The following is a 17,135-nucleotide window of genomic DNA, read 5'->3' on the forward strand; positions in this document are numbered from 1 at the left end:
TCCTGACATGATGATACTGTTCCCCAGCTCCTATGCCCGGCAGCACAGACCCGACACATGTCACTGCTGAACACTTGAACTTTGGCTAATGTAACCAAGGAACCAAATTCTTTATTTTGTTTTATGTGGCCACTGTGGTGGACGATACTGGTTTCTGCAAATGTAAACGGTCTGAGCAGTTGGATAACTGTGTGTCAGCAGAGAGGCCCCCAGTATGGGCCCTCTGGCTTCTGCTCACGTGGTCCGGTTACCCACAGGTCTCATGTCTGCAGACATACTGCACACCCCATTTTCCTTCCTGTGACTGTGGAGGTGGCCGCATGCACGGAGCCTTGAGTCTTTGGGGCTGAGGCAGTGCCATGGGCTCAGAGTTGACATCACTGCAACTAAGTTGCCTGCTGCACTAGGACTTGCCAGGATGCTTTCTTCCCTGTGAGGGACTCAGATGCACAAAGCTGCGGTGATGTGCAGCCACAGAGGGGCCTGTTGGGAGTGACCATAGACCTTTTGTGGTGGAGTTCTGCATGCCTCATCTCACAGAGGTTGACCTGCATGCTGATGTGAACACAGACATTTGACATATTTGTGACTGGCAAATCCAGGGGCCCATGAGAGCCAGACCTGCACCCGCTCATCACTCCTCTCTGGGCCTGTATGACACTTGTGGTCATTGCTACTAGCCGTGGGGAAAGTGTAAGCATTATAGCTTGGTTGGAAAGGTATCCTGGCAGCCAGGAGCCAAGGAATACCACAAAGTCACACCGCACAACAAACCTCACACATGAAGTTTATTGGGAAAGGAAAAGACCAGGAGGGCAGATGCCTCTGCTCAGGCAAGAAACATTGGCAAACTGAGCTGGATAGAGGGCTTAGAGAGAGTTTCTTGAGAAGGGGGTGGAACTTTCCAGGGTGGAGCTTTCCAGGGTGGAGACTGGTAGGATTTCATGTCCAGAGACTGGTCTTTTTACTCTGTAGGGTGGGGTTAGGGTCCAGCAGTTAGGGCAGTTAGAGTATTCTGTGGGTGGATCCTGGTGGGTAGATGTCCTTGGAGGAGGGGCCTGAATATCCCTAATAAAGTGTAGAATTGGAATCAAGTTTAGAGATCACCTGAATTTAAAAAAAAAAAAAAAATGAGAACAACCACAGACTGGGGAAAGATACTTGGCAGTTTATAACCAATTACAGATTAATAGTAATAATATATAAAAGAGCATCCATAAATAAATAAGGATCAAAGGTAAAGCAAAGTATCCCCTCCCGAGTAGTTGAGAAAAACAGGTAGTTATATTTGTACGTGTGTTTTATGTATATGCTTATGTGTGTATAAGTATATGTGTGTATGGACGCATGTGTGAATGTGTGAGTGTGTGTAAAGGTCTAGTCTGAATGGGATGCTAAGCTAATCTAAATTCTGTTCTAATTTTAACTCCATGCTATTCTGTGTCCACTGTCCTCCGTTGCATTAATTTGCATCTAGCTGTAGATGAAATTATGGGAAGAAAGTAGATTTTAGCCAGGCGGTGGTGGTGCACGCCTTTGATCCCAGCACTCGGGAGGCAGAGGCCGGTGGATCTCTGTGAGTTCGAGGCCAGCCTGGGCTACAGAGTGAGAGCCAGGCCAGACAAGGCTACATAGTGAGATGCTGTCTCAAAACAAACAAACAACAAACAAACAAACAAAGCTGATATCCCCTGAGGGTGGTGGGGAGCCAGACTCTGCTGTGGTAAGTTTAGTGTTTGGAAATGGTGTGGAATCTTTTTTGAAGGGCTGCTGACACAATTTTAAGCACTGAGTGGTAGTATGTTGTCATGCCTCAGATACGCAGCTGTACGTGCTGAGAAGACCTTACTTCAGGAAGATGGAAAACCAGGATGCACTGGTCTGTGAATCAGAGAGTGTCCCAGAACCTACTGTGGAGTGGGTGCTCTGTAGTTCCCACGGGGAAAGGTAAGGCACACCTCACTGTGGCCTTGACCGCTGTTCCAGTCAGAATGTTGGTTGTTTTCTAGTGTGATTGACGTCATACTGTATGTGAAATTCAATCTCCACCCCCCACCCCCCACCCCCACGTTTCAACAGAATGACTGGAGTGGATTTCATGGGGAGGAAATGGGTGATTTTTAGCAAATGGGCCTTTGAGAGACCCTCGGGGTAGCCACAGGGCTCTCACTAGCCATTCCCTACAAAAAGAAGACTAACACGATTGTTGGATGGCAGATCCCCGTGTGGGGAGCTATGGCAGCCTTATATGTAAGAAGTTTCTTGTGAGTTTACTTTGAGATCACTCTGTTTACTCTGGAGAGGCCGTTTATAGAATTAATTGCTAAGGAGATGGAATCCAGAGCCTGAGAACCCAGCTTTGAACCCTGGTTTGTTTACCAAGCTGTGTGGCCTCAGACAACTTACTTAAACTCTCTGTGCCTCATCAGAAGAGTGAGGATGGAGGAAAAGCAAAATAGACTTTTTTAAAAAAATGTTTAAATGTCTGTAGCTATGTGTGCATACCAGAAGAGGGCATCAGATCCCACTACAGGTGATTGTGAGTCACCATGTGGGTGCTGGGAACTGAATTCAGGTCCTCTGAAAGAGCAGTCAGTCATCTCCTGCTTCTCCCATGAGCTTGAGCTGATTCCCACCGGGTGAGAAGCCCTGTGCTCCGAACCAGCCAAGTCAGCGGTACTGTGTATTTGCTCAAAACTAAATGGGGCGCAGCAGAAAAGAGGAAAAATCAGTTTCTCAAATACTATTAATGTGATCTTGAATTTTATGGAAAAAAAAAAAAAAAAAAAGGTTGGCCTGACCTGAACTGTTTGACAAACACATATGTGTATATGTATGTGATAGAATAAGAAGGTTGGAATACTGTCCCATCTGTGTGACAGTATTTGTCTTGGGGTGATAGGAAATTGGCAACTTCAAATTTGAGAGAAAAACACACTTGATTTAGTGAAGAAAGACACGAGTCAGGATACAGCCCCCAAAGCTATCACATGCCCTGGGAAAGCCATGTGCGGCATTTCCTGCTGAGGCGGGAGAGTGTGACTCTGTGAACACTACTGTGTTCCCTAAAAGTCACTCTTTTTTGGCTTTCCAGTTTGTGTTGGGAACTCACCCTGGTCGGCAATGTTAGCCTCTCTCTCTTTCTCTTTCTCTCTCCCTCTCCCCCCACATCGTCCTCATCTGTCCATCTGTCCTTGGAAGAAAGATAAGCAGCAGTCTTATCCCGCTGCGTCACAGCCCAGCTGTACGTCTGGTGTCCTGTTTTCTTTCTCAATGCTTCCTTTTTTCTTTTTTGCCTGTCTCTAAATGATAACCAGGAAAAAAAAGATCACCAAGCATTTGTGTGTAATGATGTACACCTGTGATCCCAGTACTCAGGAAGCTGAGGCAAGAGTCTGAAGCCAGCCTGAGCCATGCAGTGAGGTCAAGGCCAACCTGAACGACCTGGAGAGACCCTGTCTAGGGGGAAAAAAAAAGTCTGAAGTGGACATGTGGTATTATTTTAATTAGATACAGAGCAGCTGGCTGGGCCCTGGGGTCCCAAGCTGAACACAGTTGCGTTTGTTGACTTTTTCATCCACCTTCTCTTCGATCCCTTCAGATACAATTTGTAACTTCATCCCCCTAAACATGCTGGGTGGCTTTGAACCCAGGGCCTTACATATGCTATGTGAGCAGTCTCCACTGAGCAGGGCCACCAGCCTGTTATCTGTCACTTTGAAACATTTCATGGAGGAGATTTACCTTGTGATTGCAGCTGTAAAGAAGAAAGTCCTGCTGTTGTCAAAAGGGAGGAAAAGGCACTTAGCGAGCTGTTTGGAGCAGACATCAGGTGCTGCGCAAGAAACGAACTGGGCCGCGAATGCACCAAGCTGTTCACCATAGGTAACGGGGACTGTCACCTACGTGTTGTTAGTGACAATGCCTTGGAGTGCTATTTGGGACAGATAGCATCTGCTTAGGTAATCACTCAACTTCAGACATTCTTTCTCTTTTCCTTCTTTCATAGCAGCACTTTGTTTGATTTGGCTTTACTTAGGTGCTGGGCTTGAACCCAGAGACTCTGAACACATGCTCTGCCACCGCGTTCCACCCCAGATCCTTCACACCACTTTACTACATTTATTTACTATGTGTGTGCACACATGTGCTAGAGTAAGCATATGGAGCTCAGAGGACAGCTTGTGAGAGTCTGTTCTCTCATTCCATCCTATGGGGCCCCGGGATCAAATTCAGGCCATCCAGCAGGGCATCAGGCACCTTTACCCACCGCGCCATCCCGATGGCCCACTCAGACCATTTAAATGTAATATTTCAGATTCTGTTGGTGGGATTTCTTCAACGAAAGGGTATTCCGTCTCTAGAGGATTGTCTTGTTTTATCATTTCTGTCTGTTCCATGGTTCTGGGGACAGAGTCCAGGCCTTCTCCACGCTGGCCTCCTCCATTGTACCATTCTCAGCTCAGGATTATTTTGATTTGATTAGGGACAGTGACACCTTTGTTTTTCAAAGTGTTCGTGAGATCTTTGTGATGAGGCAAACGGTTAAAAACTAATGACTTTTTTTTTCTTATTTGGCATATTTTTATCTTCTAGATCTAAATCAAACTCCTCAGACCACACTGCCCCAGTTATTCCTGAAAGTGGGGGAACCCTTATGGATAAGGTGCAAGGCCATCCATGTGAACTATGGATTTGGACTCAGCTGGGAGCTAGAAAACAGAGCCCTCGCAGAGGTAATAGTGCCACTGGTCTTTGCAGCGAGTGTCCAGCACAGGCTGGAGACCCAAAATGCAGACTCTTGTTTCATTAACACCCAGGGCAGCTACTTTGAAATGAGCACCTACTCTACAAACAGAACCATGATCCGGATTGTGCTGGCTTTCGTGTCCTCCGTGGGAAAAAATGACACAGGACATTACACCTGTTCTTCCTCAAAGCATCCCAGCCAGTCAGCGCTGGTGACCATCCTAGGTAACACAGGCGGCTCAGGAAATCTTGTCTGTCTGTTTCTGTGTTTTGAGACAGAATCCCTCTATGCAGCCTTGGCTACCATGGAACTCACTGTGTGGATCGGCTGACCTTGCACTGTGTGCCTCCCAAGTGCCGGGATTATAGGCATGAGCCACCACGCTCAGCTCTGCTTGTATTTTTAGGTGCTTTTAGTGTGGAATATGGACTATGCAACCTAGATTCTGATTTCAGTACAACCGTCCACTAAGAAACTGAAAAGGGAGCCTGGTAAGATGGCTCAGTCAGTAGAGATGATGGCTGCCAAGCCTGTGGCCTGAGTTCCATCCCTGGAGCCCCTGGTAGAAGGAATGAACTGACTCCTATAGGTTGTCCTCTGACCTCTGCATGTGGTCTTTGCCACACGTACCACCCAAAACACAATAAGTGTAATTTAAAGAAAAAAAATAACTTATTTTTATTTTCTGTGCATGCTTGTACCATACCTATGTCTGTGCCCCAGCATGTGTGTGCAGTGCCTACAGAGGCCAGAAGAGAGTTGTCAGTTCACAGGTGTCTGTGAGCCACCATGTGGGTGCAGGGAATTGAACTGAGGTTCTCTGGAAGTGCAGATGGTGCTCTAACTTCTGAGCCATCCCTCCAGCCAAAAGTTGTAAAAGAAGCTGAATTAGGATAGGGTGGTCAAGATAAGCTTCTTCCAGCCTACCTCTCATTTATTTTATTTTTAAATTTTATTTATTTTTATTTCACATACATGGGTGTTGGGTCTCAGGAACTGGAGTTACAGACAGTTGTGAGCTGCCATGTGGGTGCTAGGAATTGGACCAGGGTCCTCTGGAAGAGCAGTCAATGTTCTTAACCACTGAGCCATCTCTCCAGCCCCAGCCTACCTCTCTAGTTCAGCCATGCACGCTTGGACGCCACTGTCTGCACTCAGACAGCATTGCAATGGAATCAATATTTGCCTGACCTTGTCCTCTATAGACTGTCACATCCTGTGGACAGGGTGGTCTCTATCCTGGGAGTCCAGAACCTGGCACTAAATAACTGCCTAATGAATCCTTGTTCTGGGAATGTACTTACGTGGCAGTGAGAACCGTTCTTGTGCTGGGTGCGTGAGAATTAGGGATGTCCTTGAGGACTGACTGCAAAATAATAACCACATGTAGGTGATGTCACATTAGAGTGCAGGCTTTAGCAATGTGAGCCAGCTAAGGAGGCAGCTGGCTCTTGGCAGAGCAGTATGGAGGCTCACGGGGAAGCCTGGTCCATGTTGCATGTTGATTTGTACCTGGAGATTATTAACATGGGACTTGTCCCTGGGTCCTCGGCAAGAGGAGTATGGCCTCTTAGCTCCTGAGCCATCTTTCCAGCTCCAACATCCCACCTAGTAAAATCCTGACTATTAGAGATGAGTTGAGGCCATCTGGGGCCGAAATGCCTGTGTTTCTTCTTGGACTAGCCCAACTCACAGCTCGTCAGCATCTGTGCTTTCTTGCATTGAACTGACAAAATTAAAAAAAATAATCATTTTACTGCAGATCTCTATGAGATGAGCCTGGTCTACATATCAGGTTCCAAGTTGGCTGGGGCTACACAGTAAAACCCTGGTTTTGTTTGTTTGTTTGTTTGTTTTGTTTTGTTTTTGTGTTTGTTTTTTAAAGATTATTTTACCATCCTAATAAAATATGAATATTTAATTTGTAAATCTTCTTTTTACAGAAAAAGGATTCATAAATGCTACCAGCTCACGAGAGGAGTATGAAATTGACCCATATGAAAAGTTCTGCTTTTCAGTCAGGTTTACAGCATACCCTCGGATCCGATGTACGTGGATCTTCTCTCAAACATCATTTCCTTGTGAACAAAGTGGTCTGGAGGATGGATACAGGTAAGACAACACAGAGCACAGTTCTCCACCCTCGCCCTTGCCAAGAACAGTGTTGTATTTATGGAAGTGTGAATTCTCTCATTAGGAGTGTATATATACACACCGTCACGCCCTCCCGCTCCTCCTCCAGTACTGAGGATGGAACCCAGGGCCTTCCTTGTAGGTGCTAGCCAAGCATCCTACCACTGAACTCAGCCCCTTAAGTTTGTGAGTTGATTTATCATTGAGTCAGAGAACTGAAAACTGAAAGATACCCTGTGAGGGTAGGTGCCCCCACATTCTCTTCTGGGAGTAAAGCCTGCCACATGAAAACAGAATCCTGGCAGTCTTTCCGTCAGGAGATTGTGGTTTCCTGTCTGAATGCTGTGCTGTGACCATACCCTTTGTGAGTAATAGAGGAATTGAACCTCCTTGCCAATTGAAAACATTGCTCATAGGTATACTGATTTATCTTTTCAAACAAAAATGCAAAAATAGCTCAACCATAGTGGTAAAGGACAATTTACTTCTCTCCGGGATTTGTCCAACATATTCTAGGGGAAAAATTCTCATTCTTTCTTTGAAAAGCAAAAGCCAGCTTCCTCCGGTTTCTCCCTTTAACTATGGCGCCTCTCCTTTCTTTCTTTTCAGATTTTATTTTTAATAGTTTTAGGTGTGTGTGTGTGTGTGTGTGTGTGTGTGTGTGTGTGTGTGTGTGTGTGTGTTTGCATTTCAATGCAATGTCCATGGAGGCCAGAGGCTTGGTTACAGTCAGTTTTGAGCTGCTGGGAACCCACCTCAAGTACTCCTCAAGAGCAGTATGCGTTCTTTCTTGGCTGCTGGACCAAATCTACAGCTCATCTTCTCCTATTTCTTACAGCCCATGGCTTCAAGGTAGACTGTGAGAGCCAGGGTGTTGCTGACCTCTTTCAAGCAAGTCTGCTACCTAGCACGGTCCTTTTCCTCAGCATGTGATCCATAAGTTGTGAGTCACTTGGGCAGTTGTCTTAAAAGGTAGATTCATGGCTCCTGTTCTAGACATGCTGAGTCAAATTTTGTTCTTTTCCAGATAGGGACTCGCTATGTTGCCTGGGCTGGACTTGAACCCTTGAGTTCAAGTGACCCTACCTTGGCCTCCTAATGGCTGGCACTGTTAGGCAACAATGGCCTTTGTTGCTGATTTGTCTTAGGCTCGCTCTTTAACATAGTAGCCACAGAGCTAGGCTAGGGAGGACTTCCCACTGGGCCGGTCAAAATTGGGATGTAAATACACTCTAGGTTTTGAAGACTTTGTATTTAAAAAAGAATGTAAAATCTCATTAACAATTTCCACATTGGTGCTGTGTTTAAATGACTGTGTCTGAGGCATGATGGGTTAAAGAAATCAGCTACTGAGCTTAGCTTACCCTCTTCTTTCTTATTCATGTACATAGTTGGTGGAGAATTTTAAAAAAGGAGAATGTCCTTGTGTTTGTACCTCATCATGATCTTGTTGGATCTCTCTGGTCACTGTGATGACTAAAAGCTGAGTTCTTTTTACCTTAATTCTGCTTGGCGCTTTCTTCATGATTTTGTGAGATATATATATATTTCCCATAAGTGACTTGTAACTGGTCTTTGTTTGGGAGAGAGAAAGAGAGGTGCTGGGATGGGACCTGGAGCCTTGCACGCCAAGCAAGAGCTCTATCACTGACCTTCAGCCCCAGCCCTGTTTGAATTTTTGTTGTTGTTGTTTTTTAAAGATTAATTTTTAATCTCCATTTGTGTGTGTGCATGCCTGCATACCTGCCTGCCTGTGGCAGATCCCCTAGAACTGGAGTTATAGGCAGTTGGGAGCCACTTGATATGGGTGCTGGGAATTGAACTCAGGTCTTCTGCAAGAGCAATACCGGCTTTTAACCCCTAAGCCGTCTCTCTGCCCCTGGATTTTCTTGGGGATGGAGGTGTCTGGTGGGGTGTGTATACATGTGTGTATGCACCCATGTGCAGAGTCCACATCAACACTGGAGGTCATCCTCTATTTTTCTCCAAGATTTGTTTTAAAAAGTATTTATTTATTTTGTGCATTTGAGTATTTTGCTTGCATGTATGTCTATGCATCAGATCGTGTGTATGACTGGTGGGATCAGATCACATGTGTGACTGGCGAGATCAGATCTCTTGGAAATAGAGTTGTGGATGGTTGTGAGCTGCCATGAGGTACTCGGCATCAAACCTGGGTCATCTGCAGAAACAAGTGCTCTTAGCCACTGAGTCACCTTAGCCTCCTCCACGGTTTTTTAAGACAGACTTTCTCACTGAACTTAGACTCACTGTGTTGCCTGAATTGGCTGCCGTCAAGCCCCAGGATTCACCTGTCTCTGTGTGGCCCCGTATCCCAGCCCCAGGGTAACAGGAGCACACTGCTGCACTGTCTTACCTGATGCGGATCTGAACTCGGGTCCTCATGCTGGGCAGCGAGTACTTTCTCACTGAGCCTTCTCCCCAGCTCCCTATTTGGATTTTTAAAAATTATTTTATTTTTCGGAGCTGAGGACCGAACCCAGGGCCTTGCACTTGCTAGGCAAGTGCTCTACCACTGAACTTCTCCCCAACCCCCCATTTGGATTTTTAGAGTTGTCATGTAGGGATTACAGAGAGCTATGTTCCTTCTCTTGTAAACTTATCCTAGTGGTCAAGGATTCAACCTGAGGTTAACTAAGAATGTGGAGTTCCCACCAGCAGTGTGCTCAGCATGCCTGCATTTTGAACTGAATCATCCCTCTGTTGCGGAGGGCTGTGTGCACTAGACCCTCTAACCAGCATCCCTGGCCCACACATCTCCCTTCTCTCAGTTATTACTGACCAAAAATATCTCCAGATGTCCCTTGGCAGAAAAAAAACGCCCTTGACTGAGGGTCCCATCTATTCTCATATGCTCTTTTGTTTCTTCCATTGCTTGTTTTGAGACAGGGTCTCTCAGAGCAGCCCTGGCTGTCCAGGCACTTGCTATGTAGACCAAGCTGGCCTTGAACTCACCATGCCTGGCTCTTATCCAGAGCTTGAATTCCAGAAGCAGCAGATAGGGAGGGAGACACCCAATGACAATGTTCAGGATGGTTGGGTTGCAGGCCCCTCTGCACCTGTGTGATCTAACAGCCTTAGAGACTGCCCTTGCATGCCAGGACATTTGTGAACCTGACTCGGGTAAAGAAAGAGTTAAATTTGGTTTAACAAATGTCCCTTTAGGTAGTGGTGGCTCACACCTTTAATCCTAGCAATCCAGAGGCAGAGGCAGTCCATCTCTGTGAGTTCCAGGCCAGCCTAGGCTACACCTTAAGTTCCAGGCTTACACATTGAAGTGTCACATGAGTGGGTAAGGTGCTGCCGCTTTCCTTTGCCCCCAGAGGACACATATTGTTACTGTGTGACATGCAGATACACAGCAGAACCTCTCGAGGTGTCACAGAGCTATGTCTGCCATGCAGTCAGGGGGCCACTGCACTGGGCCGGGCGGGTAGCCACATTGTATCCGGGGCTCCAATCCACAAGCCTGAGCCCCAGCATCTTTCCATCCCAGCTTGAGCAATTCTGTGACCCTCTTGTTTCCGTCAACTGGGAGCAGCTCAGAGTTTATAATCCCTATAAAAGATGGCTGCATGTTAGCCGGTGGTGGTGGTGGTGGCGGCGGCAGCAGTGGCGGCGGCAGCGGAGAGGCGGCAGTGAACGCCTTTAATCCCAGCACTCAGGAGGCAGAGGCAGGCGGAATCTCTGTGAGTTCAAGGCCAGCCTGGACTACAGAGCAAGATCCAGGAAAGACGCAAAGCTACACAGAGAAACCCTGTCTCGAAAAAAAAGAAGAAGAAGGAAAAAAAAAAAAGATGGCTGCATGTCATCTCGCTAGCTCTGTGCCCAGTGCCTCCTTCAGGAAATGTGTGTGAACTAGGGAGTGAACCCATCGTCACTCCTGGACATTGCTTCTAGGGGAAAGCTGAATCCTTGGTGTCTCCCATGAACCACATATGACACTCAGTGCTGAGTGTGTGTTTCTTTGATGGTTCCCAAAGAGTGCCAGGTGTAACGGGGCACCGAAGCCCATAAAACAGACAGCGCTCTCCGAAGTGCTGAGAGAGCTGAACAGTGAGAGAGGTGAACTTGGTTCTCAGTGTCCCTCGACTCTTCTCTCTGCTGTAGGCTCTGGGTTGAGGTGGGAGGTAGTACAAGTTCTATTTAACTTTTGACGATAAAAGTTCCAAATTTACTAATAAGCCGAAGGAGCCCGCATCCTTAACTCCCCGCTAGATGCAGCAGTTTGCGCAAGGTGAGTTGGGACGGTCAGGTATCGAGCTTGTGTTTTGAGAGCTGAGTTGAGTGGCAGAGCAGCAGGAGGGTTGGCTTTATTTTTTTTCTTTTTTAATCTGTGCCGGATTCCTGCAGAAGCTTCAGTGTGGTCATGGTGTACGCCAGAAGTCTCTCAGCTTCCCCACATCACAGCTTCATTTCTGCAATTTACTTCCTCAAATCTCACCCTAAGCTTTACTGGGGCTTGCCTTTCCGTGCTCACATTTGGTTTCCAGCTGCCATGGTGCCCTTTTTGTTTCTGAACAAGAGTGAAGAATGCTCGCTCCTTACTTTGAGTAATTATCTAGACTTACTAAAAACCACCAAGTCCACCTTAGTAGACTTGCAGGAGAAAAAGCAGGAGCAGCGTTAACTTTTCCCCAGAGATATTTCATGCTCTCCTCCGTGAGCCTCAGTTCTGTCCCCACCAAGGCTCACACTGAGTGTTTCCAAAGTGAAGCAAGGGCATCTCTTGTGTGTTCACAGTCTGCATGACCAGCTAGGGGCCTGCTCAGAACAAGAGCAGGGACATGAAAGCCTCTGGACAGGACCTATGGCGGAGCTGACATTACTTTTTACTGAATGGGGTTTGGAGGTAGGGAGACACCAATGCATAAGGAAGGAGGGAAAGGTATTTGGCTCTAGAGCAATACCATGACACCCAACTAAGCAGCATCTCCCTTTATTCATCTGAGTGTAACGGGTCCTGGCTCCTTCTTTTCCTTGGCTACACAGTGAGACCCTGTCTTAAATGTACGGAATAAGTGTCTTTAACTTAATAGTTGTACTGTTACATCTTAGTTATAATTTTAATAGCTATATAGTGTTATAGATTTTAAAAGTTGAAGCAGGATCTCACTGTGTAGCACTGGCTAGCCTGAAACTTATTATGTAGCCCAGGCTGGCCTCAGACTCACAGAGATCCACCTGCCTCTGCCTCCCGAGTGCTAACATTAGAGGTGTGTGCCACCATGCCTGGCCCTAGATATAACATTCTTTATGAGTCATAGGCTGATCCCAAAGCCCTTGGGCCAAATTTGGCCTTTCTCAGCTCCTCCCTCTAGGGACTAAATACAAGGCAGTAGAAAGTGACTTATGGTGGGATGAACCTCTCTTCCTAATTGTAATGACATTACATTGTCTTAGTCTCTAAGATATGTCACTGTGAGCTCAAATTTCCTGGAGCCAAAACAGAAATAAAGAAAGGAAAAAAAATGTTGAAGAAATGAGGCTCTGAGCCTCTTGATCAGCTGATGGCCACTCGGATTGTTGCTGGGGTCATAAGGGTGGGAGAAAGCCAGGTACAGTGGCACAGGCCTATCACCCTGGAACACTGGAGGCTGATGGCACCAAGAGTTCGAGTCTGGGGCCTGTCAAGGCCCTGTAAAGACAAGAGAAAGCGGTAAAGCCATCCGCAAATTTGATTCTGTGTCCCACTAAGTTATGTGATGGATTTCCTACCTGGATATTGTTGAAATACCTCAGGGGCTTTCTCTGTGTCAAGCCATACCCTGGAGACAGCACAAAGAACAGGCAAGAAGACTCTCCATGCAGCCTTGCGCTTTGTTCTGCACAGTGCAAAATGGTTGTGTGTAGTCGGATTTTTTTCCTTGGGTTGCTATCTCACCAAAAAAAAAAAAAAAAAAAAAAATGACAGAGACTTATATAATAATGAAAGCTTGGCCTATAGCTTAGGCTTGTTTCTAGCTAGCTCTTATAACTTAAATTAACCCATTTCAGTTCCTCTACATGTTGTCATGTGACTCGTGGCCCTTACCTCTCCTCCTGCATGACTTTCGTCCTGTTTTTGTTTGGCTGGTAACTCCCTTTCTTCTTCCCAGTGTTCTCTCTGCCTCGAAAATCCGGCCTAACTATTGATCAGTCAGCTTTTTATTAAACCATTTAGAGTGACATGTCTTTACAGTGTACAAAAAGAGTATTCCACAACAGTTGTGTGGTTATTAGTTTCTCCACCGGCTGGGTGATGGTGGCGCATGCCTTTAATCCCAGCACTCGGGAGGCAGAGGCAGGCGGATCTCTGTGAGTTTGAGGCTACCCTGGTCTACAGAGCGAGATCCAGGACAGGTACCGAAAAACAAAAAAACAAAAAAACAAAAAACAAACAAACAAAAAAAAAAACACCAAAAAACAAAACAAAACAAAACAATATGTATATAGTTTCTCCACCAAACTGAGCAGAACTTTTGGGCGTGGTCCCTGGCTAGGGGTGTCAGTCACTCCCTCTCCTCCTCTCCATCCCTGTCTCTGTCTCCTCCCTGTCTCCCTCTGTTTGATACAAACAAGGCTCACTATGTGACCCACATGAGCCTTAAACTCTTTTTTTTTTAAAGGATTTATGTATTTTTATTTTCTATGTGTTAGTGTTTGCCTGAATGTTTGTATGTGCACACCTGGCGCCCATGGAGGCCAGAAGAGGGCATTGGATCCCCTGGCGGCGTTACAGGTAGCTGAGAGTTGTGTGCATTCTGGGAACTGAACCTGGGTCTTCTGAACGACCAGCCCACTGAGTCCTCTCTCCAGCCTTTGACCTTGAACTCTTAATCCTCCCTTTTCTGCCTCCTGAGCACCGAGGACTGCAGATGTGCACCAGTGCCCTCAGCTGCTGGCTGGTTTGTTTTTGTTTGTTTGAACTTTTCTCTCTTCCTTTTCAAGGCCTTTGGCCATTGTCCAGAGAGAATCGCATTTTCCCATTGTGCAGCCTAGGAATTGCTGTAGTTCGCCCCACCCCCACCACACCCCACACTGCCTTTTCTTTTTTCTTTTATTTTTAGGGGGTGTGGGGGGGAGCGGGGGGGGGGGGGGGGGGGCCCGGGGGCGGTTGAGACAAGGTTTTTCTGTGTGGCTTTGGAGCCTGTCCTGGATCTCACTCTGTAGACCAGGCTGGCCTTGAACTCACAGAGATCTGCCTGGCTCTGCCTCCCGAGTGCTGGGATTAAAGGTGTGCACTGCCGCCGCCGCCACCTCCTTTTCTTACAGTCACTGTACTTCATTAGCATTTCTTCCTTGTCCTGAAGTAGGCCTGGGTAAGAAATGAGGGTTGCAGGAGTAGCTCAGATGGCAGTGTGTTTACCTGACTTCCACAAAGTCCTGGGTTCAGTCTCTGGTTTCACAAAGCCAGACGTGGTGGTGTACTCGGAAGGTACACGGCAGGAGTCCAAAGCCCTCCTATATGCATATATGTCTGTGTGAGGGTGTCAAATCTTGTAGTTACAGACAGTTGTTAGCTGCCATGTGGGTGCTGGGAATTGAACCCTGGTCCTCCAGAAGACCAGTCAGTGTTCTTAACTGCTGAGCCACCTCTCCAGCCGGAGACTCTCTTTAAAAGAGAAGTGGAGACCGAGTTGTGTAAGGATCTCTCTGAGTTCCAGGCTAGTCTGGGCTACAGTGAGACCCCGACTCTTCCCATAACCACACCCCCTCGAGAAAAAGACCGGGAAAAGAGCTGGAGAAAAGTGTATATAATTCTCAGCCTTTAATTGCTGAGAGCATTTCTTTTATTTTTGGTGGTCCTGGGGACTGAACTCCGGGCAGTTCCCATGTCAGGCAAGCATTCTAGGATGTACCTCACCTGCAGCCCAACTGCTGGAAACGACTCCTATCTCACTAGACATGGCCAGGAGCATCCCACTAGGAGCTAAGGGCACACAGAATGCTGGCACCACATCAACCCTGGCTCAAAGCTCTGGCTCTCCAGATGTATCTTGGGGTCATCTGGGATTCTGCTGTTGCCTTTTGCATATACACACCAGCACCTGCAACTTTGTTTCCCTCAGGCCCATTATTCCTCTATAGGAACATTCTCTGAAACCTCAAGTGTGAACCTTTATGTCTTGCCACACTCTAACTTGTCAGCACTGCCCCCCCCTTCCTTCATGTGCTTTAGAGACAGTATCTCCCCATGGATGGGCCTCAGACCAGCCTCACACCTACAGTCTTCCTGCCTCAGCCTCCCTCCCGAGTACTGAGATAAAGGTGTGCATCACCATGCCCACATCCCATAATTGCTTCTTTATCTGTCTGCTTCTAACATCCAATTGTAAGTTCCAGGATAACAGAAGCACTTTTTTCTTCTTCTGAATTTGCTGCTAGAGACTTGGTTCTTCCCACAGAACCAGGTCTTCATTGGTAGCTGAATGAATGCATGGGTTCTCAGACTGTGACTCTTGCCTCCAGACTTCCCGCCCATACACTTCTCCCAGTACCATCAGGCACATCTAAAACTGCACGTGCTGTGGATATTGTGCTCAGCCCCCATACTATCTCCTTCCAGTTTTCACCTCTCTGAATAATTAGACTGTTTTTCCAGGGTCTTAGTCAGTGGACCCCATTCTACCCCATCAGCCCTCTTTTCCCAGACATCCCAGCACCTCCCTCTGCTTCGGTCAGGAGGCCCCACTTCTATGGCCCCAGGACTTCCGGCCATCAACATGTGGTTGCTTTTCCTTGAGTCTCTTCCTTCTTTTTACCCCCTGAGCTAAGCTGACTCCAGTCCTGCTTCTGAAGTTCACAGAACTTTCTATGCCGACCTCTGCCTCCTTTGGGCAGCTACACATCTTCAATTTAATGCTTTAACTGTTCCACTTACGTTTCACGGCCCACTTGGTCTACAGTCTTTTTGAAGATGGGAGGAGAGTAGCTGGGCCCTTACATGTTGGCGGCATGTCCACTGGAGTGGTGCTAGGAGCAGATAAAGAGCCTTGACTGGTGAGGCCCTGTGGGAAGTCTGTGGATGACTGGGTGCACTCTCTTGGAGGGGGGATGCCCCCCACTCCCTATCTTTGACTTCCTCCCTACGTCTTGCGTCTTGTGCCCTCGCCATGCTGTGCCCCCTCACAGGCCCCAGAGGAACAAGGACAACCAGCTGCAGATTGAAACCTTCAAACCTGTGCACCCCAATCAGCGTGTTCTCTATGGGTTGATTTACCTCAGCTCTCTGTTGTGTTGACAGAAGTGAGGTCTGTATCCCGAACAGCGGGCTTTAGGATGGCATCTGAGCCAGCTGCTGCCTACCTTTCTTTCACTCCGAGTAAAATTTTTACATTTTTAGCTGTTTATTTTGTGTGTGTGTGTGTGTGTGTGTGTGTGTGTGTGTGTCTGCATGCATCGCGTGGAGGTCAGAGGACAACCCCAGGAGTCAGTTCTCTCCTTCCACCTTGTGCATTCCAGAGACGAAATTCGGCTTGTCAGCCTTGGTAACAAGAGTCCCTGCTGAGCCATCTTCTCTGTGCCTGCCTGCTGTGGAACAGTCTCTTTTGTACAATATGAACATGCGTTACTCTTATTGGTTAATGAAGAGCTGACGTGCCAGTAGCTAGGCAGGATTTTCAGGGTAGAAGGAATGCTGAGGAGAAGGAGGGCAGTCTCCAGAGCTGAGTCCAGACACAAAAGGAGAAACATAGGAAGTTCATAGATGAGGTAAACGAGCCTCCCGGCGGCGCGGAGGCACACAGGTTAATGGAATGGGTTAGTTTAAGTTGTAAGAGCTGGCTGGAGACCAGCATAGTGTAAGCCAACGTTGCAACTCAGGGGAAAAGGTATCCTGACTGGGGAGTCGGACTATACCTGGAGTTGGGGTGCAGAGGTGGATAGTCTCCCCGCAAGTTCTAGCAATCCTGCCCCTCTCCTGGAGAGCCACCACAGCTGAGCCTTGCTCAGCGCCCACGTAAGGGGGCTTCCCAGCAGAGCTCTGCTTCTTCTCCGGCCCAAGATGTTGCTTCTTTTGCTTCACTCTGCTAAAGGGGAAACCCCTGCAGACGTGTAGCAATCTCCTCCAGCTCCAGCGAAACGCTGTTACTTTTCTGCTCAGCCTTGTTCAGTCTCCTAAGGGATGTCTCAGCAAAGTTCTTTGTTCAGCTCTGCCCTGCTCAGCCCCACTTAAGAGAACGCCTCTACAAGGTTTTATTCCGCTCAGTCCTTAAGGGGCGTCTTAGCAAGGTTCTTCTTCTCTGCACTG

The 17,135-nt window shown here is 47.3% G+C and overlaps 1 protein-coding gene across 4 annotated transcripts in view; it reads left to right on the forward strand.

The window, feature by feature from the left end:
- The window catches only part of Flt3 (fms related receptor tyrosine kinase 3), an 82,856-nt gene that overhangs the window by 38,888 nt on the left and 26,833 nt on the right, over positions 1-17,135 (forward strand). For all 4 annotated transcript variants that reach the window (XM_036171802.1, XM_036171803.1, XM_036171804.1 and 1 more), the window contains 5 exons: positions 1,818-1,947; positions 3,758-3,885; positions 4,597-4,736; positions 4,821-4,974; positions 6,694-6,862. In XM_036171802.1, the coding sequence (XP_036027695.1) occupies positions 1,818-1,947; positions 3,758-3,885; positions 4,597-4,736; positions 4,821-4,974; positions 6,694-6,862 (721 nt within the window). The remainder of the gene's footprint in view (positions 1-1,817; positions 1,948-3,757; positions 3,886-4,596; positions 4,737-4,820; positions 4,975-6,693; positions 6,863-17,135) is intronic.

Source organism: Onychomys torridus, chromosome 22 (assembly GCF_903995425.1).
Source record: "Onychomys torridus chromosome 22, mOncTor1.1, whole genome shotgun sequence".
Lineage (NCBI taxonomy): Eukaryota > Metazoa > Chordata > Mammalia > Rodentia > Cricetidae > Onychomys > Onychomys torridus.